General features: G+C 44.2%; 1 protein-coding gene across 6 annotated transcripts in view; it reads left to right on the top strand.

Moving 5' to 3' along the window:
* Mxi1 (MAX interactor 1, dimerization protein) overlaps nucleotides 1–26123 on the top strand; it is a 66898-nt gene that overhangs the window by 4476 nt on the left and 36299 nt on the right. For 2 of the 6 annotated variants that reach the window (XM_090345911.1, XM_090345916.1), the window contains exon 2: nucleotides 16768–16900. In XM_090345911.1, the coding sequence (XP_090202037.1) occupies nucleotides 16768–16900 (133 nt within the window). Of the gene's footprint in view, nucleotides 1–15328; nucleotides 15552–15572; nucleotides 15629–15837; nucleotides 15910–16767; nucleotides 16901–26123 lie in introns of those variants that run through there. The other 4 variants (XM_090345912.1, XM_090345913.1, XM_090345914.1 and 1 more) reach the window with 4 other exon arrangements.

Below are 26123 nucleotides of genomic sequence, written 5' to 3'. Positions count from 1 at the left end.
GCATGAGATGGCAGGCTGGCAAGTAGAAGCAGCTGTGTCAAGGAAGGCGCGGAGGTGGAGGCTGTGGAGACAGCAGTAGGCAGGGAGGTGGGAGTGGAGCCTGTAGGTTGTTGTCTCCAGGAGATTACTTGGGTCTGAGGGTGGGGTGTTTTCCCAGAGGCATGGATAGGCCAAGGAGCAGGCCTCTTCCTCCTGGTGCAGGAAGCTGCTGCTTGAAGTTGCTGCTGTGTGGTGTCATTTGGCTTCACCCCACCTTCCTGACTTAATTTCCTCTCCTGGGCCATGAAACTTCTGCTCCTGTCCAGTCCAGCAGGTTTGCCAGCTAGCAGACTTCACGGCCATGCCTCTGTGCTTGATACAGCTCTCCGCTCCATCAAGAACACCTTCCTGCCTAGTGTTGTGGCTCAGGGGTCTGTAATTCTAGCTACTCAATGAAACCAAGAGCTCTGAGGATCATGGTTTGGAGGTAGCCCCCGGCAGAAAAGTACACGAGACTTATAATCCAAACGGCCAGCAAAAACCTGGAAGTGGAAATGTGGTTCAAGTGGTAGAGCACCAGCCTTGGGGGTCGGGGAGAGGAAACCAAGTGAGATCACAAAGTCCTGAATTCAAGTCTCAGTGCAGGTGCGTGGACACATGTATCCTATCCTCCCTTTAAGTCTTGTCAGTTCTGACCTTTTCCCAGAAGCCTCCCTCAGCTCCACCTGTTTTCTTTTTCTTTCTCTCTCTCTTGGAAATAATACATTTTTAAGAAAAACACCTATTAGTACCCAGCATTCCAAGATGGCTCCATTCCTTGACTCACAATAGCTGAGTGAATGAAAACTTCACAATCTCAAGGGTGTACAGATTCCTTCTCCACTGTTCACTGGCTGTGTGACCTTGGCCTCTCTGAACAACTCTACCTTGCACCAAGGAATTCCTGGTTTGAAACATTTAAAATATCTGAAATGTAATACATAGTAAATAGCAACTCCCTGAGCTCGGACAATCAGTACCAGGAGTTCTTTACTTGCTATCTGCCTTAGCCCTGTCCTCACAAGAAGATTATTAGTGTCTTAAGGGAACAGATCATCTTTGAGTATGTGTCACTCATATATTTTTTTCTTCTTTATTTTGGCTCTGTCATTTCTTAGCTATGGCATAGAGATCAGGTTTGGAGGCCAGAGGCTAACACATTTTCTGAAGACTTGGGAAGAATGATTTCGGACTGTCCTTTGCACAGAATGACCAAGGGATCCTTGAGATTCTGAGGATGAAGAAGCTACAGGCTTAGAAAGTATGGGAGTAGGCAACTTATATTAAAATGGAAGGCTTTAGCGTTCAGAGGGTTCACGTCTGCATGGGTGCCAACTTCTCATGAATCTATTTCCTAAATTTGTACTGAGCATCTAGTATTGCTATTATTGCTATTGTTTTTTTTTCTTCCTGAAAACTTGGAGCATACACATACCCCTACATATGTAGTTTGTTTTTAGGAAAGTTGTGTGAAAAAACAGTCTTCAATCAAACTCCTTTTCGCTCTGCATTGAGAGTTGTGTTCTCCGAATTAGATATCTATTTTTGGCTTAAATGTAGTATCTACCCACTGGTAAATGCTAGAGAGAGACTTTGGCTGGTAGAATGGGGGTGAGGGGGAGTAAGGTGGAAAGAAGGAGCTGGTACTGGGGCTTGAACTCAGAGCCTCAAGGTCTCTATTAGTTTTTGTGCTCAAGGCTGGCACTCTACTGTTTGATCCACAGCTCCACTTCTGGCTCTGGTGGTCAATTGAAGATAAGAGTCTTACAAACTTCCTTCCTCCCTAGCTGGCTTCAAACTGCTATCTTCAGATCTCAGCCTCCTGAACTAGGATTACTGGCATGAGCTACTGGCACCTAACTTAGCCGGTAGATGTCTGTGAATATCATTCTGGCTTTCAGAGTCCCTGAGCTCCCAGATACCAGTGCCACTGAAGGAGATGCAGGAAATAGGGAAAGGGTCTGAGGTAGCTATGGATGTAGTATTTCTGCTTTAGGGGGTAAAGGAGACTTTGTGAACAAGGGCCAACAGCATTGCTCATACACCTTGTGCCTCTCACCCAAACTCTCTTCCACTGGATACATCCAGAAATGAAGACTTCCATTTGAGGATGGCTGAGCCTAAGTCTGGAAGTGTAACTGAGGGAAATGCAGAGGGTACCAGCATGGAGCAGCAGTGACTATTTGCGTTGCACAATATTTATTCTGACTGCTGGCTTTTTTTTTTTTTTTAGCACTGACCAAGTAGGAGATGCAGTGCATCTCCTCTTATCTTCACGATAACTCCATGACACATGCAGTTTTATTACCCTGGCTCAACTGGTAGAGTGCCTGCCTAGCAATTTTATTACCCTCATCTTATACATGGGGTCACCTAGGAACAGGAATGCTGGGTAACTTTCCCAGAGGTCACATGGCAGAGCTGAGTTTGCAACCTAGGCCTCTAATTCCAACATATATGAGGCCTTAACCATATACACGTGTACTAGTTTTACAGCCAAGGAATGAAGTCCAGATGGGTGAAACGACTTGCTCAAGGTCACCCAACAACGTGAGGCAGAGATGGTATTTGGAACACCCTGTTGCTTGTCTAAGATCTTCCTGTACACACCTTACTTAGAAAACATTTACAACTAGGATGGGAGACACACTAAGCTGACCAGAGAAGGATGTTTTGTTTTCTAGACTTGTTCAACCCTCCTGGCCCTAATTCAAGTTTAAGACTCCTAGGAAACAGCCCGCCCTCCCAGCCCCCCCACCCTCGCTGCCTTTCCCAAGTCTGTCTTCTGGGCATATTAGAGGACTTGGGGCTGTTGCTATGGTACTGGGGCCAATAGCAGGTTCATCAAAAGCCTGGTCTTTTGCAAGAAGAAGGAGGAGGAGGAGGAGGAGGAGGGAGGAGGAAAGAGGAGGAGAAGGAGGAAAAGGAGGAGGAAGAGAGGAGGAGGAGGAGGAGGAGGAGGGGGGGGGAGGAGGAGGAGGAAGAGAAGCAGCCACCCCAGGCTCAGTAGAAACGAATTGGCCACAAAGATTTGCATCAGTCATTGTGGCTTGTTCTGTTTTAGATCCCCTTGCTTCCAGCCCCACCCCTCCCCCCTACCACCACCACTTTCTATAAATACAGTTGGATAAATATTGATTTAAACTGGGTTTCTGGAAGAGAGGCACATGCTTGCCCCTGCTTGGTCTTCACTTAGACACCAGCAGTGTGTTAAGCCTGACACACCTAACACCAGACAGCTCTGCCTTCCAATTGACCTGTTTTGGGGAGGTGAGTTGTGGCTTTGTGGCTTTTGAGTTTTTGTGTTGGATTTTTTTTTCCTTTTTATCCTTCCTTCCTTCCTTTCTTCCTAGGAGAAAGAGAAAAAGGAGTCACTCAGTCATTTGTAACTTACACCTCTAATTCTGGCTACTCACTATGTTGAGATCTGAGGATCACAGTTCAAAGCCAGCCTGAGCAGGACAGTCCAAGAGACTCTTTACTCCAGTTAACCATCTAAAAGTCAGAAGAGGTAGAGCACCAACCTAGAGCAAAGAAAGCTAAGGGATAGTGAGTGACCAGGCCCTGAATTCAAGACCCAATACTGCTAGAGGGAGAGAGGGAGGAGGGTGTAGTAGACAGACAAAGAAAGAGAAAGAGAAAGAAAGAAAGAAAAAAAAAACCAAACATCAACCCAGCAGAAAGTGCTTGCAGTGTGAAGCAAACAGTTTTCATTGGGCAGATGCAGAGATGCTTCTGGTAGTCTGACCTTCTCTGCTGTTCTCTTCCATTTCCTGTTCTTCCTCTCCAGTTGGGGTTTCGTGTTTAAAAGGAGCTCCGGAGGTCACGGGGCCTCTGCTATCCTCTTCACCCAGGTTTGGAGGCAGAGTCTCAGAGAAAGCAAGTGGCTTGTCCCAGGTGACACAATAGAGACAGAACTGGGTCCTTATTTGTGCACCGAGTTCCCTCCTGTCTGATGGGAGAAGGGGTTACAAAGTCCCCAATGCCTTTTTTACAGGTCAGGTGCTCCTAAAGTCAGCAGTTCTAAAGCCTGGCTTACTGATCTCAGGGCAGGTTCGGTTCTTATGGTGGTTATTACAACATTCTCAATAGTCTTTCCAAATGAAGCTAATTTGAATTTGTCATCCTTAGAAAAAGACTTTTTTACCTAGGAGAGAGACAGGAAGGAGCCAGAAGGTGGTGGCAGAAGTAATGAGATGTTCACCCCAGCCTTAAATGAGAAGGAAGAACTCAAGTCTTCCCAGATGGGCTGAGGGGAGGTAAGTGGAGGAAAGACAGGCTGATTTCAGTTTCCCAGGTGGGGGGGCGAGAGGAGAGAGAGAGAGAGAGAGAGAGAGAGAGAGAGAGAGAGAGAGAGAGAGAGAGAGAGAGAGAGAGAGAGAGAGAGAGAGAAGAGAAAGAGAGGGAGAGAGAGAGGGAGAGAGGGAGAGAGAGAGGGAGAGAGAGAGGGAGAAAGCTTCCTGGGGTCTCTGCTAATCTTACGGGAATAGTGGTCTCTGATACCACTGGCTTTGTGTGGCCTGGCCAGAGGTGTTAAAGCTGTCAACAGCTGACTTGATTTCCTTCACCCCAAATACTAAGGATTTGCTACAATCATCCAAGCTAGAGGTTTCTCATCTGCTTCTCATTGTGGCAGAACATAGTGCTGGACCCCTTACCTGCGGAAATACTTCTGGAAACTCAGATGACCCTTGTTTTTTTTTGTTTTTCTAGTCCTGGCCCTTGCACTCAGGGCCTGAACACTGACATTGGGCTTTCTCAAAGCCAGAGCTCTACCACTTGAGTCACAGCACCACTCCTAGCTTTTTTCTATGTATGTGATGCTGAGGAATCGAACCCAGGTCTTTGTGAATGCTAGGCAAGCACTCTACTCTAGGGCAAACTCCTGGCCAGATGACCCTTGCTTTGGAGCAACACATCTCCAGGAAATAGACATAAATGTAATCCCTTTTTCAAAGTTTAGACCAGAGAAACTCTTGAAAAGATTCTTACAGCAATTGTATCGAATAAATGTAGAATTATGCTTATATTGTGGACCAGTAATTCTCCCAAATTCGTTCTGTGTACTTTTTTGGGTGTGTATGTATCTGCCAGTACTGGGGTTTGAACTCAAGGTCTAGGTGTTGTTGTCCCTTAGGTTTTTGGCTCAAGGCTGGCATTCTACCATATGAGCTCCACTCTGCAGTGATTGATTGGAAAGAAGTCTCCACAACTTTCCAGCCCTGGATGGCTTCACGCTATGATCTGATAAGCTCCAGAATAGCTAGGATTACAGGCGTGAGCCACAGGCACCAACCTATTTCTTTCTTTCTTTTTCTTTCTTTCTCTTTCTTTCTTTCTTTCTTTCTTTTCTTTTTTTTTTTCATTTGTGGGACTTGAATTCTGGGCCTAGGCGTTGTCCCTGAGCTCTTCAGCTCAAGGCTACCGCCCTACCTCTTGAGTCACAGCATCACTTCTGGTTTTCTGGTGGCTAATTGGAGATAAGAATCTCATGGACTGTCCTGCGGTGCCCGGGCTGGCTTGAACCATGATCCTTAGACCTCAGCCTCCTGAGTAGCTAGGATTACAGGCGTGAGCCACCATACCCAGCTCATGTATTTCTTAAACTAGCACATACTTATAGAGCACATACTTGCTTTCTGGCAGGCACTCCACTTAATTCTGTCAATATAGATTCTGCCCTCATAGAATATGTACTTCATTCCAGTATTTGGAGTTTGAAACTTGCTTGTCTTAAAGTAGATCCCAATACAGGTGTCGTGGTATATGCCCAGCACTCAGGAGGCCGAGACACAAGGATCTCAGCGTCAAGGCCAGCCTGGGCTACATAGGGAAATCCTATCTCAAATCAACAGAGCAGCAGTGATGAAGGGTGGCATGTAACTTGACCCTGTGTCTTTGCTTCTAGCCATCATTGCAGATAGAACAAAACTGACCCTGAGTTTCCATCACTGTTTCCCCATCCCTACCCAGTGTTTCAAATGCTTTGTGTTTTTGTGTTTGTCTTTATAATGTCTACAAATCTGACTTTAAAAAAACAAAATAACTACCTGGCGAGGTGGCTGACACCTTTACTCCTAGCTACTCAGGAGGCTCAAATCTGAAGATCACAGTTCAAAGCTATCCAGGGCAAGAAAGTTCAAGAGACTTAACTCCAACTGAGTATCAAAAACGCCAGAAATCAAGCTATGGCTCAGGTGAGGAAAAACAAACAAACAAACAAACAAAAAAACAACCTAGGGACAGTATTCAGGCCCTGAGTTCAAGTCCCAGGACCAGCACGAAATCAAACATACAAATGAACAACTGCCTGCACTTAGGAATCCAAATGTTCTCTAATCATCCTTGTGAATAAACACCATTCCCTTGCAGTTCTCTCCAGATGGGGCCTTTGGTACCTGAAGAATGGCTCCCACCAGTGTAGCTGTCCAGCCACCCCCCCCCCCATGCTGTGATCACATACCTCCACTCCCCAGCCCCCATGTCTGCTAAGGAAATTTAAACACAGTAAAATTAGAAAGATAAACACATTGTCCTGAGGGAAAAAGAGATTGGGAAATTCAGACTTAAGCCAAAAAGAGCGGGTGGGGGGGGAGACTTGGATTAACTACTATTTGAAATATTTGATTCTGTATCACAGTTTTTCCATTTCTATAGAGCCCCAGTGCTAATTTCTCCCCAAGTTCTCCCCCTCTTTTCTCACCACCACAATCTGACCATCCCTGTTGTGTTCCTGTGTCCCCTAAACTCTGAGTGCCTTGCAAACAACTTCCTTTCATTCTTTCTACCATTGTGAAATTTAGCGTCATGCAATACATAATTTCTAAAAGCTGCCAGGAGCCATGGGCTGTCTTGGTGCTTCAAAAGTGAGGCATGTAAGGTTTTCTAGTTCCAGTAGCATATTCCAGTTCAAATATTAGCCAAATAGAAATGGATAAATAATTCCAGTTGGTCTCTTGGGCGTCTGATACAATGCCCCCGAGAGGGCTGCTGACAATATCTGTTTTCCAAAGGAATAGGGAAATGCCCCCCCCCCATTTTTGCCAGTCATGGGGTTTGAACTCAAGGTCTGAGCACTGTCCTTGACTTTTCTCAAGGCTAGAGCTCTCCCACTTGAGCCACAACACCACTTCCAGCTTTTTTTCTATGTATGTGGTACCAAGGAATTGAACCTGGGTCTTTGTGCATGCTAGGCAAGAACTCTACCACTAGGCCAAACTCCTGGCCTGTGAAATGCCCCCCTTTTACTAGGCATTTACTATGTGCTGATACCAGTCTAAGTGTTTTATATTAAAGCCTTACCAACATCCAATAGGCAGATGCTGTAATTACTCCATTTTATAGGTCTTAGTCTTCCCAAGGCTGACTAATTTTCCCAAGGCCCCATGCTAACAATAGTGAAGCTGAGACTCAAACTCAGGTTTCTCCATCTTCCTTTGGGATTTGAAAGTTGCCTAAGGGAGCCTCCAGTTAGCAAGAGGCAAGAAGTGGAATCCAGAAAGTTTGAACTCCATGCTCAAGAGCACCACTGGGGATGTCTCCCTGGAGTGACTTCATTTTCTCCCCATTCATGCTAGGCTAAAGAGAAGAAGCCAAAGTCTTCCAGCACTTTCCGGGCATTGACACTGAAGCCTTTCCCTGTACGGCAATGGTCTAGGGTGTTTCTACTTGCTTGTATTGCCCAGCATCCTCTGGGGAACTCACCCAACCAGTAGGTCTCCCTTCTGTGGATACACACCCTGTCAAGCTCTACTAGGCTTCCTTCAGGTATCTGAGCTTGTAGAGCAAGTGGGCTGGCCTGTGCTGGGAACCCAGTGCTTCTGTTCAGAAGAAGCTGAGGATATGAGCTCAAGGCCTGGCCACCACTGTGAACATCCAACAGCCTAGGCTCCAACCTCTAAGAAACTTAGTGATCTTAAATACAACTGAGTTAATATCACTCCCTGATTGAAAGCCCTCCAATACCTTTCTGTCTCATCTGGAATAAAATACAAATCTTTTGCCATGACCTTCATCTTGGCTGTGGAGACTGAGCATGCTTTGAAGGTGAGCATCCATCTCCAGCTTGTAAATAAGGGCATTTCCAGGCCCACACCGACCTGCCCAGTCAGAAACGTCATTTACTAAAGTCCCAGGACATCTGTGGGCACCTTCAAGTTTGAGATGTCCACACAGGCTTTGAGATTGTCCCTGACTCCCCACCCTCTGAAACCACCTCTCTCTCATCATTCAGTTTACTGAGAACAATTGACACTCATTTGATTTGCTTCTTGTCTGTTGGGCTAGAATGTAAGCACCTGGAGGCCAAAGGCCAGTTTTATTATTCTCTGTTTAGTATCTAACTTAATACCCAGTACATAATAGATGATTAAGAAATATTTGACCAACAAATGCCCAGTTCTGTGCCTTTGACGTTCTGACTTACAGTTTCTCTATAAGAAAGTTATCTGTGGGCCAGTTCTTGTGCAAATCAGTCTGGAATCCTTTACCACTGCCAGTTTTCACTAAATGCCATCAAAACCCTCCTGCCTGCCCCCCCCCCTTTCACTCTAGTTATTGGGTGTTCTATCTCTGACACTCAGGCGGGACTTGAACCCCCAGCATTAGTCACCAGCACTCAGTGAATCAAGCCAGGAGTCATTTTTTTTGGCCAGTTCTGGGGCTTGAGCACTGTCCTTGGGCTTTCTCAAGGCTAGAGCTCTACCACGTTAGCCACAGTACCATTTCCAGCTTTTTCTATGTATTTGGTACTGAGGAATCGAACCCGGGTTTTTGTGCATGCTAGGCAAGCACTCTACCACTAGGCCAAACTCCTGGCCCCTAACTGTCATTTTTAATAGCTGCACAGTGTCTGATCTCTCTCTACCTTTGGGCTGGTAGAGAACAACCCCAAAGCTCCACTGGGGCTGAGATTTTTTTTTTTTTTTTTTTTTGCCATTCCTGGGTTTGAGCTCAGGGCCTGAGCACTGTCCTTGGACTTTCTCAAGATTAGAGCTCTACCACTTGAGCCTCAGCACCACTTCCAGCTTTTTTCTATGGATGTGGTGCTGAGGAATCAAACCCGGGTCTTCGTGCATGCTAGGCAAGCACTCTACCACTAGACCAAACTCCCGGCCCTTGGGGGTGAGATTTTAAAGGTAAACACCACACACAGGTTGTCATAACCACACGCAGGTGGTCGTCACTGTATAACGTCATCATATGATGCCCTAAGTCAACCACGAGGAAGAAACCCCACACAGATGGCCAAGCAGGTTAAGCATTTTTACAAAAACAAGCTTGGCAACCAAGCTTGACAAGTTATTACATTGGGGACAGGACTGGCATTGGTTGAGACCAGTGGAATCAGACCACTGGTCTGACCATATCTGATTGAATAGAACGTAATACCTATTGTGGGAACGCAGGAGTCAGAGATCCATGGTTGACTGTTCACTGCAGGTGTGACCTTGGACAAACTGATCACCCTTTCTGTACCTTATCTGTAAACAGGAATCTCACAGGTGTGCTGAGGATTAAATGAACTGGTATAGGAACTGCAGAGACATGTAGCTGGTGCAAGCTACATGGTAGCTAGTAAGTGAATGGAGGCATTTTATTCTGAGATTCCAGAATGGGAATACTAGATCTGAAAGAAAAGATGAGGTCTTTGTATCTTTGGACAAATAAGGATCTGTAGTTTTGTTTTTTGGTGTGTTAATTCTTTTCTTTTTTGGTGCCAGTCTTGGGTCTTGAACTCAGGGCCTGCACATTGTCGCTGATGTTTTTGCTCAAGGCTAACACTGTACACTTGAGCCGTAGCTCTACTTTAGGCTTTTTTAGTGTTTTGTTGGAGATAAGAGGATAAGAGTCGCATGGACTTTCTGTTAGGTCTGCCTGGGAGAACTTCCCCTCTTTGTGTAGCCTTACTAGAAATCAACTGCCCCAAACCCAAATCACCTATAACTGCCAATCACCAGTAGCTGTCAATCACCAGTACCTGTCAATCTCCTGACTGAATCAGCAAAAGGACCCTAGGCTTTAAGGTCACTTCTGTATCCACTGAGGCCACCCCTCCTCCTTTCCTTTCCCTATATTACCAATCTCTCTCCACCTGTCATTCGAGTGACAACCTGTTACCTACTGCATGATACCTGCTCCTCATTACAGCTCTGCACCTTGCTCTCCAGTGTGGCCTGGCACAATTCTGCACTCTTACAGGCCAGTGGTTTGGTTCTCCCAATGAACTTTCTTTTGTCTGAACCACGTGGTGGTCTACTTTTGGTAACTCTTACACTTTCCTGTTTGGGCTGGCTTTGAACCACCTCCTCAGATCAGTGCCTCCTGAGTAGCTAATATTACAGGGCCTACCTGGGCCTATACAAGTCATAACTCCTGCTACCTAAAAAGGGGTGATAGTACCAAGAGGTGAGAACACATCTACTCCAGACCAGCGCCCGGCAGTGAGAGACTATGACGAGAATGTGGGGCACTCTCTTAACAAGAGAAAGCCTCTGTTTTTTTTTTAAGACTTATAAGTTACATCTAGTTTTGAAAGACTAGGTTATTATAATACCAAGATTTTAACATATGAAGTGAAAAGATTTGTAGTTTATTGGGCTATAGACTCAAAAAAAATTAAGTAAAATATTCATGGAATTAAATAGTGCTTCAAAAGAATAACATCATGCCTGACTAATTTCTATGCTCGATGTGGCTGAAAGTCATACAACCTGCAAATGACAGGAAAATAATTTTGACTCCAGCACTTGAAACAAGTATTTGGAAAAACAACCAAAAGAGAAAGGGTATTCAGGAGGCATTTCTAAGGAGGGCAGCTTCTTCACACAACAGATTGTTTATCCTGGTGGTCTTTTAATTAAACTGGCATCAGGAGGCTGGGCCCAGGATTTGTGGACATCACCAACAGAGAAACAATCGATGCTGGAGGCAGCCTTTCCTTGGGGAAGATTGAATCCTACACAGAAAACCAAAGCAGCTCTCTGATCCTTTGGGGATGTAACTTGATCTTGATATTTAAAGGATTGGGGCCCCACAGGCTTAAACGATCTCAGAAAGCTTACTCCGTTTCAGTCCACCCTCCCCTCCTTTAAACATGAATCAACCAGAAACAAAGAATTATGGAGATGAGAAGAGTGCTTAAGGCCTGGGTTCTAACCCTTGGTCTCTTGGTTCTATAGGCAGCTGTGGGGCCTTGGGCAAATTACCACACCTCTCTGAACGAAAATGTTCTTAACTAAAACATGGTGACTGGTTTGAGTGGTGGCTGAATGATAGAAAGTTCCTTGACAGAGCATTCATTTACCAGTTCATACCTTGCTAATTGCACCCCAGTAGATCCCCAAATGGAGTAAGTGCTCCTAGGTAAACACCCCTCAGATTCGTACCATAGCTGAGCCCTGCAATGCAGGTTTCTTCTGGGATTCAAGTTGATGCGAAAGAAAAGAAACGGACATTTGAGAGATTAATACAGCTATTATAACCACTGAAATAGGCTGCCTGTAATAAGAGCCATTTAATAGAATGTGAAAAGCCCTTTTCTGAAGGAAGAGATGGGTCAGGATGGAAGTCAAGTGCAGCTGTTTGAGCCTCTGCCAGTGGTCTGATCTCACCAGAAAAACTGGAGTTAAAAAAACAAAAACAACCACAAAAACAGAAAACAAACTTCCAGATTCAGCGATCTGAGATGAACACTGCCTCCCCTCCTTTCTGTTCTCCCTAACTGGGCACCTGGGTGGATTGGTGCTTTCCAGTGTGGTGGAGATGTTAGCTGGCAGCCCTGGCGACAGGAGGAGCCTTGGGAGGGAGCAGCTACCTCTCGGGTTTAGCATTACGTCATTCCTTCAGACCCAAATTTATCTCTGCACACAGCCCCGCAGCAGCTCTGAGCTGCTGATGACTTGTGGAGAGCTTACGCATGAAGTTAAGCAAGGCTGACTCACTGGGCAGAGCAGGAGCTCACTGCTGCTCTTCGTGAGACTGGAGGAAGAAGCGGGAGGGGGAGGATGTGGTCGTCATGTGGGGGGGGAGCTGGAAAGATGTGTGAAGTGTTATTTATGGTTATCAATATTAGGACCTCGAAGCTCACCCTCTCCGGCCCCCCAACTGGATTATTTGAAAGCCCTCACCCCTTTAATGGGAACAGCGCCTTCATGGTACCTCAGTGTAGATCCAGGGACAGTCTCCCAAGCACCGGGTGTCATCAAAGCAATGACTTCCCCCCACCCTCCAACCTCCTCCATCTCTCCTGACTGCCTATAACAACACATCAGCCTCTACTGTTAAGACTTTTGCAATAAATGACGTGCTTGTAGTAAACTGTGTGGGGGATGGGGAAGGAGGGGGTGGGGCTGCTAAGACCTGAGAGCTTTGCCTGCTTCTTCAGAAGGCAGATTGTCCAGCCAAGCTGTGCTTGTGATACAGTTGGGAGACTCTGAGGGATGTTTTAAATTTCTAAATACTCCCCAGATTGAAAGAGATACTTCAAGGAGGGGATGGAACTGTCTAGGTAAGAGTCCAAGGTTCTTCTATCAGTACACTTTGGAAGCTTTGCTCTTCCGGTTTGCCCAACTCCATCTGTAGGGCATGCTGGCTTCATGTGAACTTCCAGCAAAGCCATGGCTGCCTCTGGCTTCCCCCAGGTGAGGCTGGTATGGATAGCATCATTCCGGAGATGACAACAACGACAAAACCTTATGCTGGGGGCTGTGGGAAGCACTGGTGGCCCATGTCCAAGACTTCCAGGCTAGAGCAAGAAGGAAATGGAGCTTCCCTGACTGACTGAAAGGCTGAAGAGTTCAGTTCCTGAACTAGCCCTTATGACCTCTGCCTCTCTTCTTCAACACGAGCACAAGGCCTTTCCTGACTCTCGTGATATTTTCCATCTCTTCCTCTGATTAGGGCTCTAGGCTACATCACCCACAGTCACCTGTGAAAAGCCAGATACAGGCTTCACACACCTATCCTGCTTTCTCTTAACCTGCTGACTCTCTGACCTGATCTGGTGGGTTAAACCCATCTTGAATTCTTCCATGTTTTTCAGGCTATACTATTCTCAGTTACATGTCCCATCGGATTGGAAAATTTCAACCTAATAAGTTTTATCCTCAATTAATGGGATGTTCTGAGTGAATGGTATTTTCTTTAAAAAAAATTTCTTATCCTTCCCAACACATCCCTTGCTGAAGATGCAGGACGGTTATGTTACCTAATGGGAAAGCCCAGATCAGAAATGGCCTAGCCAAAAAAATAAAGGCCTAGGGCAACAGCAGAAAAAGCAGTCTCCAAAGCCTTTCAAAAAAAAAATTTATGTGGTTTGTGAACAACTCTTCTTTTAGGTCTCTCCAAATTTGATGGAACATCGATTTCTTAAATGTTATGCCAAATACTTTTAAATGCTGGCAAAATTTTCAGCTTATGACCTCGCTAGAGATTGTGTTCATTTTGAAGGAAAAAAAAAAGACAAGGGGGAAAGGAGAGGTTATTAAAGTCAGCATGGAACACCTAACCTTTTTGAGAAGGTAAGCTCTCCATTCCACCATGGTATTTTCTGAAGTAGCCAATGAAATAACCATGGGGAAGGGGAAATTTTTACCTCACTAAGAGCTTCCTGTTATTTTGGATATCTACCAGCAGGTTAAAATAATCAGAGCTGGAAGACATGGTAAATATGTTTACATAGTTCCTAGTTTGCTCCTACAGCACTGAGCAGTTCCAGTTCTTCTGTCCTTCTTCTCACTAGGATTGTTCTGGACTGGGGGTGGTTTTGTGGCTCCAGGGACATGTGGCAATGTCTGCAGGCATTTTCAGTTGTCATGCCTGCTGGGTGGTGGTGTGCTAGTGGCATCTAGTGGGTAGAGGCCGGGGATGCTGCTAAACATCCCACAAGGCTCAGAAGAAAATCCCCATGCCAAAAAGGAAGTATCTGACTCCAAATGGCAATAATGTCAAGCTTGAGAAACCCTGGTCTTGACTTCGATGACTTATGAGATGGAGGACTTGGAGGAGAAAGTGGCTGCTTGCTAATGTGCTCTCTGCTTTCTTCAGCCTTGGCTGTTGGTTATCTTTTTAGGGAGGAGAGCATGGGAGGAAGCAATCACCATTGCTTCTATTTATTGAGTGCCTGCTGTGTACTATTGGACTTATTTTATTTAATCTTCACAATAAGCCCTGCTGATGATACATGTTCTGCGAGAGCAGGTTCCATGGAGTCTGCCTCCCTCATTACTGTGCACATTAAGTCTGCATCAGTCCTTGACTTCACTGCAGGTCCTCAACATTATGGATAAATGGAAGAATTACATTCATTTTTACAGGAGGAAAATGAGGCTTAAAGAGTCCATACATGGGGCCGGGAGTTTAGCCTAGTGGTTAAAGTGCCTGCCTAACATGCACCCGGGTTCGATTCCTTGGTACCACATACATAGAAAAAAGCCGGAAGGTGCTGAGGCTCAAGTGGTAGAGCTCTGGCCTTGAGAAAGTCCAAGGACAGTGCTCAGGCCCTGAGCTCAAGCCCAGGACTGGCAAAAAAAAAAAAAAAAAAGAGTCCATACATTCAGCTTAAGTAGCAGAGTCCAGATTTGACCAGAATTATGGTTTACTCCAGTTACCAAATCACGCCTCAAATGACCTTTCCTTATAGAACCAAAGTGGGCTTCCTGTTGTCTAAAAGCAGCCCTGAGAGATTGTTGGGGGAAGGGAGAGCAAAACAATTTAAAAAAAAATAGAAGTCCGTTCTGCTTCTGATTTGAATGTCTTATTTCTGAACAATGCTTCTTTGGTTTCTCAAGTGATTCTGGGTGTGCTGTCCTTGCAAATGTGCTATTTTTCTAATTTTGTAGATAAGGAAACAGGCACAGTAGTTACATGAAAATATAGTAGATGGATGACTGACTGAAACATGGGACACCGTTCCAGCCCCTGGAAAAATGTGGGAAATATGGAGACATGAGCCACTTCGGGTGTAGACTCATTGTAATTACATCCTTCCCTCTGGGACGCTAAGCCCTGGCACCTTCTTCTAGCTATCCTGAAGGGAGCTAAGTAAACCGCTGGAAACTACATCTCCCAGAAGCCATTGCGGAATCGTGAGGCGCAAGCGCGCCCTGTAGTGTACCCGTACTCCTGTACTACGATTCCCGGCATGCAGTGGGTAGGGGCGGGACTACGTTTCCCAGGAGGTAGAGAAGGAGGCGGAGCGAGCCGCGTCGCTGCCTCCGCCCCACCCCCGTGCTCGCGCAGAGAGGTAAACAAACCGCGCGCGTGCTGCAGGCGGCGCGGCGGGCGCGGCGGGCGCAGCGGAGGCGGCCGAGTCGGCGGAGAGCGCGCCGAGCCGCGGCCGGGCTGGCCCGCCCGCCCGCCGCACACATCCCGGGGTGGCGTGACGCTCTAGCCGTCTGTGGCGCCTCCTGTCGGCCAGGGACGGGGGCGCGGTGAGCTCCGGTCTCCACCCGCGGTGCCCATGGAGCGGGTGCGGATGATCAACGTGCAGCGCCTGCTGGAGGCCGCCGAGTTTCTGGAGCGCCGGGAGCGAGGTAACGGCTAGGCGCCGCTGCCTGAGCCCGTGGGCTTTTGCTCCGCGTGGAGAGCGCGGTGCGGCTGGTGAGGAGAGGTGCGCGAGTGTGCGGGAGGAAGTGCGTGCGCTGCTGAGGGGAGGCGCGCGGGGGGGGCGGTGTGCGCACGAGTGACAGGCGGGGCGTGCAGCGGCGCGCGCGCGGAGGGTTCGCGTGCACGAGGGCCCGGTGGGGAGAGTGCGCGCGCACGAGGGACACGTGGGAGCGCGCACGGCCAAGCCCGCGCGCACGTGTGAAAGAATGCGGGAGTGACAGGTGGGCCCGGGGGAGCGAGCGCGCGCGCGAGAGTGGCCGGCGGGGCGCGTGCGGGGGGAGACTGGTGAGTTGATGCGGGGAGGGGGGTGTACGGGCTTCGGGAGGGGCCGGGGACCCCTGGAGTGAGAGCGGGGCGGGGCTGGGGTGCGGAGTACTGGGTGAACCCCGAGTGGGACTGGAGGCCTGCGGGGTGGGCGTTCCAAAGAGAGGGGGGAGGTGACAGGGTGGAGGGAGGGGGCGAGCTTTCCAAAAGCAGCGGGAGCTGTGTGGGGCCTGGGAGGGTGGGAGAGACGGAAATGCCCACCGGACATCTGTCAGCTGGACCCCGTGCCCTGGTGATGTGGGAGATGTGGTGAGATGGGGCCCCTGTAGGGATGGAGACCACAGAAGAAATGGATTGGGGTGTTGGGCACCACACAGAAAAGACCAGGAAAGCGGTCTCGGGAGAGAAAATTGACCAAGACTTGGCGATTGAAGTATTTGGAGTTATGCAAGTATGAGACCTAGGGGGACACTGGAGAATGAAACAGTTAAGGGAAGGGAGTAATTTGGGGACAGCTGCACTTAGAGGATAGGGTGCTTAAATCGAAAAGTCTTCTTGGGGAACAGGAGAAATTACTTGGTTTAGAAGGTGTCAGTACACTCCCCAGGGAGTGGGTTGCCACAAGTTGGATGTCCAGGCCTGGGAATTATGGGGAAGCTTTGCTCTGGCTGGCTTTAAACTCGGGATTTTCTTGCTTCTCCATTCAAGGTGCTGGGATGTTCACCATCATGTCCAGCCAAGGACTGGGATGTTATTATTTTTCTAACCAAAAAGAGTAGAGATAGTTTACCTCCATTCCTGTTTTCAGAAACCTATTGGACTGAAGATTTACAGATTTCTCTATTCTTCTTACACCTTTTTCCCCCTTGCTCTTTTTAGAGTGTGAACATGGCTACGCCTCATCATTCCCCTCCATGCCAAGCCCCCGACTACAGCATTCAAAGCCCCCACGGAGGTTGAACCGGGCACAGAAACACAGCCCTGGGAGCAGCACCACCAGCACTGCCAACAGGTAGCAAACGGGGCACATTTAGAAAGGAGGACAAGAGGGAAAGGAACTGGACTTGGAGGTATTGGTTGTGCTGGACTCCTGATTTTCCAGATCTGGAGCAACACAAAATGAATTTGTTCACCACCCTGGAGGGTGACCTTTTGAAAGCACTAAAGTATGGGAGTTTGACTTAGTGTAGAAGGGAAGGAATAGAATATATAAAGACAGAAAAGTTCTTGCTTGAGATGATTAAGATGGGATATGTATGACTGAGCAGACAGACAGGAGACTTAACAACACGTGTCCATACATGTAGTCACGTGCTAAAAGGAATCTTGGACCACCTTTTCTTTTCTTTCCAAATTTAGAATGATCCAAGAAAAAAATTAAAAATCTGAAATAACTCCAGTGTTACATTTTTTGAAAATTTTTAGGTAGAATAGGAAGACAGTGAGCCTGATCTATTTTTTTTTAAGGAGGAAGGAAAGACCATCTTGTGTACATTTTAATAGTAACATTACTTGATGAGGAAAGGGGCTTTAAAGCAAAAGGGAAAAGAAAACAGATGATTACCTTTTAACTAGAATAGATATGCTTTTTTCCCCAAATAGATTTCTTTAACATGTGCTTGCATTTATGTGTCCTGAGACATAATTGACCTCCACTTTTGAAAAATTTTGGTAGCATCTGGTCGTCCAGGGTTTTTGTTCCAGGAAGCTGTGAAGCCCAGAGAGTCATGTCATGAAGTTTTCGAAGGTCCATTCCTAAAAGAAGAGCAACAGAGGTTGCCTTTCCCACTGATATGAAGAAATTCACTGGGACTTTATTCCTGATTCCTTGAGCTTTAGCTAGAGAATGATTCACTTGGGGGGTGGGCTGTCCTAGAGGCATCTGGGCACTCCAAGAGGGTTATTGGGTAGGGAGTGAGCAGCAGGGAATGCTTGGTGTAGAAAGCAACAACAGGTTCTCATAGACATCAGTTGTAGTTAGCTCATGAAGCTGACCTATTCTGCATTGCTGACCTCTCCAAGGCAAGGATTCACTATTCTCCCTTTGATTCACTCTTCCCCTTGTAGAACAGTATGCTGCCTTTTTGTCTCTTCTTAAGCTATTTTTTGTTTTGTTTTGTTTTTGGCTAGTCCTGGGGCTTGAACTCAGGGCCTGGGCCCTGGCCTTAGGCCTTCTCAAGATTAGCACTCTTATCACTCGAGCCACAGTTCCACTTCTGGCTTTTTTTCTGTATATGTGGTACTGAGGAATCAAACCCAGGGCTTTGTGTATCCTAGGCAAGCACTCTATCATTAGGCCGTGCTCCCAGCCCTGCTCTTACGCTTTTTAAGCTTAAAAATTTTCCTGTGCCCATTCTGGGGCTTGAACTCAGGGTCTAGATGCTGTCCCTAAGCTTTTTTGCTCAAGGTCAGCACTCTGCTACTTGAACCACAGCTCCACTTCCATCTTTTTTGGTGATTTATTGTAGATAATAGTCTCATGGACTTTCCTGCCTGGACTGTTTTTGAACCAATATCCTCAGATCTCAGCCTCCTGAGTTCCTACGGTTAATGGCATAAGCCACTCATAATTAGCTTAAACTTAAAATTTTAAGTTAGACCATTAACCTAAGTATAATATATATTTATGTTTGGTGAATTTATATTATTGTAGTATGGTGTGCTTAAGACACATCTAAAGACAAATATAAATTTGCTAGCCTTTATAGTTTCTCTGGCTACATTAACAGAAATTATGGCCTCTTTAGGAATTTAACTAACAGTCCACACATAAAACAAAAACTTGACATGCATTGGCTCATGCCTGTAATCCTAGCTACTCAAGAGGCTGAGATCTGAGGTTCAAAGCCAGCCCAGGCTCTAAAGTCCATGAGACTCTTATCTCCAATTAACCACTAGAAAACGGTAAGTGGGGCTGTGGCTCTAGGGGTAGGGCGGTATTCTTGAGCTGAAGAGCTCAGGGACAGCGCCCAGGCCCCGAGTTCAAGCTCCATGACCAACAAAAATAAAAAACCTTGTTTTCAAAACTTGAAGACATAGAGTACCATATACAAAATAGGACCTGAATTGTGTGGTACTATAATTTCTATTTTCTAGAAGCCAAGTTTAGGATCACATGACATTTTCCTCGTCGCCTACTGTTTTCATCTGTCAGAGAAGATAATGTGTGAAGTCCTCACCAAGGCTCCGTACTCCCCTGGCATTCTGAGACTGATTTATTGGCAGTTTTACTTACTTATTTGAATTTGTTTACTTCTCTGTCATTGAATGTACAGCATTTTTACTAACAGCTGAAGGATTACAGAGGGATAAATAAGACATACATTTCTACAGTTTGCTAATTACATAATGAGTCATTAATAGGGCAATCTTTGTCATCTTTTTAACACTGACTCAGCTTGGGGTTTTGACTTTTTTTTTCTTTCATGGTAGTGTTCTTATTAAGATTCTACTATATTGTGTTGTACCACAGTACTGATTACTGTGATTTAGCACAGCATTTGAGAAAGTTTGTAAAATCATAAGCATGTTATATTCTGATAGTGTCAGGAAGAACTCAGACCTTGCACCACTTAAAACTGTGGAAGGAAATTTCTTGTGGGAATTCAGGTTGCAAGCAAGAAAGAGAAATAGATTGTAGAATGCATTGTCTTCAGGTAGAGATATTCGTATGTGAGGTTTCAGCTGGGGCTTATGAAACAGACTAGTTGTGTAGTAAGCTGAAACACCAGAAATAATTACCCTGTAGCTATTTATTTAAAATTTCTGTTTTATGGAGTAGGAGAGTAAAATCTAAAAATCTAATAAAGTATTTAGAAAATAGTTTTATTTCTTTTTCTTTTTGCTGCTATTCCCATGAGTTATATTGGGCCACCTTTTAATAAGACACAGCTTCTACCTCAAGGTCTTTTTATGTTCTGTTCCCTGTTGGCAATAAGTCTTCTTGCTCCTTTGCCAAGTTATCTCTGTCTTTCTTCCTCAACAGGCCGTGGCTTCCTCAGGGAAGTCGTTCTTCCTCCTCTGCAATAGATCAGATCCTTAAATACTTGACAGCATTCACTGTGTTTGCCCAACTAGTTGTCTTCTTAAAAAAAATATAGTAAGGTCACACAGACTTTAATAAAGAGAAAGTAAAGGCCACTCAGGAGTATAAGCAGCAGAACCCAGAAACCTCTTGTCTCTCAAATAGTTGCCTTGACTGCTTCTCAAATTTGTGGCCCATTTGTTGTACTAACACCTTCTTGGGAACAAGGACTGAGTGTCTTGTGCTTTATTCTGCAGTGACAGTTACCTATGCTGCCTGTGCAGCTGTGCAGATGGTGTTTGTCAAAGATTTCAAACTTCAGGTAGACTATCTAAAATGGAAATTCAGAGGTTTTTTGGTTGATTATTATTTATTGTGCCACATACCATATTAGACTAGAAGGAAAAATGATAGAAGAAAATATAATTCTGCATTGGCAAACTTTGTGTTTTAAGGGATCTTAATGACACTGCATTTGGAAAGAAAAACAATATGTAATATCTCAAGAGTAAAATCTCCAAATTGCCATTTCTTTTCTCCTTCCTTCGTTTCTTCCTTCCTTCCTTTCTTTTCTTTTCTTTCTTTTTTTTTTTTTTGAGACGACGTCTTTGTATGTAGTTCAGGCAACATAGCAGGCTTCCTGCCTCAACCTCTCGAGTACTGAGACTACAGGTGTGCCAATTCTTTAAGCAACTGTATTGTAATAGACTGTAGAATGTTGTATTTTATTTTAAAGAACACTCACTGTATTCCTATGTTGTAGAAATGTGGAAATCAAAAGCTTGTCAGTTTGGGCAGCAAATATTGGCATGAGCTTGTGCCACATACATAGTAGTTACATTGTTTTAAGGTGACCTGGAAAGAGTTTGGTAACCAATTGAATTTCAACTTGCTGTGTACAGTAATTTCTTCTCTTTAGCATCCTGTGACTATTAAAGTCTCTTACCACATCAGCAGTGTTTCAGTTTCACCTGCTAAGATGAAGACTGTTAAAAAACAAAACACTTCCCCCCTGCTTATATGGCTTTGGTTTAGCTTTTATTACTTTCTGAGCTTCACAATGTGTACAGAAGGGTTACAATTAAACCTGTCCATCTAAGTGTGCAGTGCTGTCTGTCCCAACATCATTCTCCCTGTTCAGTCTGTTCCCTGCCACCAGACATTTCATATTTCCCACTTCCTTTATCGCCTATACACCTTGAGTAGTATTTCTGTATCTGTCTGCTTTTCCTTATATCCCCTCCCCCCTGCCTCCTGCCAGTTTGACTTTTTTTTTTTTTTTTTTTTTTTGGTGCCAGTCCTGGGTTGAGCTCAGGGCCTGAGCACTGTCCTTGAACTTGCTCAAGGCGAGAGCTCTACCACTTGAGCCTCAGCACCACTTCCAGCTTTTTTTCTATTGTATGTGGTACCAAGGAATTGAACCTGGATCTTCGTGCATGCTAGCCAAGCATTCTACCATTAGGCCAAACTCCCGGCCTCAACTTTTTAAATTTTAGAATGTTGACATTTTATTTTAGAAGAAATGATTTTATTAATATGTTTTCAGCTTTGTAGCCTTTTGTAGTCTTTATGGATTTTTATGGTTGAAGAAGAGAGGAAGAGAATGGGTAATATATTTTTCTAGAATAATTTTAGAGTCATGGAAATAATTTCAAATGTTTTCTCCATAGTTTTATTCTTAAGCATATACTTGTTTATTCAGAGAATTGAACGAAGACTTGTTTTGTGATACTTTGATGGGGTGGGGGGGGCAGGGAGTCATGGGGCTTGAACTCAGCCTGGGTGCTGTCGCTGAGCTCTTCAGATCAAGGCTACCACCCTAACCTGGAGCCAAGCCCCACTTCCTGTTTTCTACAGGTTAATTGGAGATAAGAGTCTCAGGTCCTTTTGTGCCTGGGCTGGCTTTGAACCTTGATCCTCAGATCTCAGCCTCCTGAGTAGCTAGGGTTTCAGGCATGGGCCACCGTGCCCAGCTTTAGATTTTTTTTCTGTATTAAAAAACAGTTTTCATTCAGTTTTTAAAAGTAAGAAAAACTGTGAAGTTTCAGAACAAAAAAAAATGGAGATTAGTAGTAAAGTGTTAATAGCTAGCATAAAGTTGAAGTGGGTGCATCCTCTGAGATGTTTGCTTTACCATAAGAGAGTGGTATGAACAATTTTCAAGGAAAAAAAAATGCCTCACACTAAACTAACTCAGGCTTTCTATTAAATGCTTAGTTGAAATGTAAGTTGCCTATGGCTGAGTTACTTGTGGACATATCGCTCAGCAATATTGTATCATTTTGAAGGAGGCTTAAGTTGGTTATGACATGTAAGTTGGAAAGACAACTGTGTCTCTTGCTGTTAGATGAGAGGCTTCTTTTTTTGGTCAAAATACTGAATAGATGTTGAAGATTACAAGTCATAGAATTTAAGATTTCATGTAGTACAGTTCTCTGCTGATGAAGGTAAGATATTATCATCATTTTATGGTTAGAGCACAGTGGCCAAGAGAGGATTTAAGTGATTGGCTTAACCCTTATGGCACAGGTGGTGGCTGATTTCAATAGCAAGCTACATTTGAAACAGTGTGTATGTACACTATTCTAAGCAGGCAGCACAGTTGATTTGAAGAAAGCATTCTCTTTTAGATTTATCCTTAGACATGAAATGACATTGCTTCCTTTTGGGTATAGCATGGTTCTTTTTTTTTTTTTTTTTGCCAGTCCTGGGCTTGAGCTTAGGGCCTGAGCACTGTCCTGAATTTTCTCAAGGCTACACAGCACCACTTCTGGCTTTTTGCTACGTATGTGGTACTGAGGAATCGAACTCGGGTCTTGGTGCATGCTAGGCAAGCACTCTACCACTAGGCCAAACTCCTGGCCCAGCATGGTTCTTTTATTGTTTCTTTTCCAGTGAGGACAGTTTTCCAGGCACTAATCTAATCATACAAGTCTGATGACGTGCTTTTCCCAGATCCTGGATTTAGTCTTATTATATAACACTGATATAAGCATGCACTTGAAAACAATTCTCACATATTTTCTTCATTTTGGTTTACTCTATGTAAAAATCTGGTGAGTGTGAAGGCTTCCATTTTCCTTCCACAACAGCTGTCCTGTTGAGTAGTGTCAATCCTACACTTCATTTCACTGACTGCCGGGGAAAGGATCAAAGTTTACATATTGGAGCTATGCTGGAGTCAGTGAAAGCTCACAGCTCTAGTTGAAATAACAATGGCTGTCCAAGGAGGGAAGGTGTTAGGATTTCTCTCCAAACAGCATGTTATTTGTGTGTTTTGTGGGGGGAGGGCAAAAAGATTGTCTATGATTCAGTGATAAAATGATAGAAACATCTTTCTCTGCCCTTGGAAGTTGTGTTTAGCATTTAGTGTCAAAAAGCAGGATAGTTCTTAGTATTCACCTTCAGAAGTACATTTCATTAGAAGCAAAATGTGTTGGCAAGCCAAATGGGTGACATACTCCTCACCACATCTGCACCTTGCAGGGATTTTTACCATAGTTGGGTGTTTCAGTGGCATACCATTAAAAGGACCTGAATGACACAGACTGTCACAGAAGCAAAAGGATTGTTCAATTACTCACTTATTGCCATCACTATTTGGACTATTATTTTTCTATGTGTGCGTATAATTAGGCTCTTTCTGACTGTCAAACTGCTAACCACAGTGTAGCTGACTAACCAAATGGCTTCAGATACCTGTCATGTCTTTCAGTGTCTCTATCATTTTGAATATGTATTTGCTTGCATAATGCTACATTAGCTCTAAGCATCAAAACCTTTTGAAAACTTATCATGTTGTCTTATATTGTATACTTTTTTTTTTTGTCAGTCCTGGGCTTGGGCTCAGGGCCTGAGCACTGTCCTTGGGTTTTCTCAAAGCTAAAGCTCTATCACTTGAACCAGAGCACCACTTCTGGCTTTTTAGGCAAGCACTCTACCACTAAGCCCAACTCCTGACCCCTGTTGTATACTTGACAATATCCTTAGTAGAATACATTAGTTGTATGAGCTGGGGTTTCATTGTGACATTTCTATATGTGTATAAATTTATCCTACTTGGTGCCCTTAGCCTTTCTCTTTTTCTTAAAACAATTTCAACATGTTTCATTCTCTTTTTTTTTATATTTTTGCACTTTTTAAAAATTTAATAGTAGATTGTATATATTAATCCAGATAGCAAATAGAATCTCTTTTCATGTTTAATGTATTTTTAGTCTTGTGAAAAATAATAAAATAGCCAGGGAGGGGTGGCACAGTCCTGTAATCCTGGTACTTAGGAAGCTGAGGCAGGAGGATTGTGAATGTAGGCTAGCCTGAGCTACACAGTGAAATCTTGTCTTCAAGAACAAAAAGTTCAAGAGCAGTAGCTAACATTTATTGAGTCCTTTCTGTGTGCTAGATGCTTTTACATATTTTTCTCCACTTCTCAAAATAACTAACCAAGGCACATGACAATATGCCTGTTTTAAAATGAGGAACTGTGAATCTGAGACGTTAAATAATTTGTCCCAAAGTTAATACATCTAGTGAGCAATAGTTAATAACAAACCGAAAGTTTGTTTTTCCTCATACACATGGGTTTGTATGCCACTTATACCATGTTACCTGATTTTTCTTTGAGTTTCATAGCTCTGCTTTTTTATTTACCCCTTCTACCCAGAATGGCATCCTTAATAGTTTCCAGACTTTACCAGTGGCAGATGTACCCTACTTATTGCCCAGCCCTAGATCAAATGCCATCCTTCTCTAAAAGTTTCCTGGTAGTCTCACTTGGAAGTAAGCTCTGCCTTCTTTGAGCTCCCACAGAGTTGTGCTTCTCTTCGTATGTTTTGCCTTGAGATGTGATCATGCCTGTGCACTTCTGAAGTTACCAACTGGAAATTCTGGAGCCTAATGCAGTCTGGAACACTGAAAGTTCTAATTTTTTTGACTTGGTCAAAAAACATTTAACTAACCAGAACAGTAAAAAAAATGAGAAGAATATGGCAATATTATAATGATTAGTATATTTGTGGTCATTCTTGTTTCTCATTATTTAGGAGTCTTACTAAACTTAGTTAGTGTTATAACTAAATGTGACTTATATTTTCTGGTTTGGTGAAAAGATTTTGTTTGAGAGAGGTAAAAAGAACCTGCTTTAATTTTGTTCACTGCAGGAAGTCAGATTAACTTCTTTATAATAGGTTCAATGTAATATATTGGAGTTTCACAATTGGTTATATTTGTGTATATTATTGTTTGCATTTTCTTTTTTCATCTTAATTGGTACCCATGGGATTGCCAGATTATTGAGAACAAGTTTACTGTGAACCAGAATCTACTCATTCCTACTTAAAATGTTTGTACACTTACTACTTGCTCTCATATTTTATGTGTGAATTGTCTCTTAATTTTGTTTTCCTTAGTTTTTTTCTCAGAGAAAGGCAGTTAAACTCTGATCTACTTGCCAAGAAGGGGCTGAGAATCTCATCTTTGATTAGCCACTCTTTTGGTTTGGTTTGGTTTTTTGTGGGTTTGGGGGCTTGATCTCTGGGCCTAGGCGCTGTCCCTGAGTTCTTCTGCTTAAGGCTGGTATCTTACCCCTTGAGCCATGGGCCCACTTCTTGTTTTCTAGTGATTAATTGGAGATAAGAGGCTCACATTCTATAGTGCCCAGGCTGGCTTTGAACCACAATCCTCAGATCTCGGCCTCCTGAGTAGCTAGGATTACAGGCAGGAGTCACCGCGCCCAGCTTAGCCACTCCTACTTTGAAGAACGCTTTTATTTAAAATATCTTTAAAATATACCTTCCCCCTTTTTATCTTTTTAACATCTACACACAAAGAACAATTTTAATAAATTCTTATATGGTGATAGAGGTTTCATTGTAATTGATTTTTGAACGCTATTTCTTTTGAAGTTAAATATCTGTGTTTTCAGATTTTTTTTTAAAATCTTATTTGTGAGTCCAGGAGTTTGGCCTAGTGGTAGAGTGCTTGCCTAGCATGCATGAAGACCCTAGTTCGATTCCTTGGTACCACATATATAGAAAAAACTGGAAGTGGTGCTATAGGTCTCAAGTGGTAGAGTGATAGCCTTGAAAAAGCCAAGGACAGTGCTCAGGCCCTGAGTACAAGCCCCAGGACTGGCAAAAAAAAAAATCTTATTTGTATACATATGTATGTATTTCCTGTTAATTTGTCTGCTCTTGAAACATCCAACAATTCT

The sequence above is a fragment of the Megascapheus bottae genome, chromosome 15 (genome assembly GCF_031878675.1).
Source record: "Megascapheus bottae isolate mThoBot1 chromosome 15, mThoBot2.hap1, whole genome shotgun sequence".
Lineage (NCBI taxonomy): Eukaryota > Metazoa > Chordata > Mammalia > Rodentia > Geomyidae > Megascapheus > Megascapheus bottae.
The sequence above is the reverse complement of the archived record's forward strand: the minus strand, read 5'-3'. Positions and strand labels throughout refer to the sequence as shown.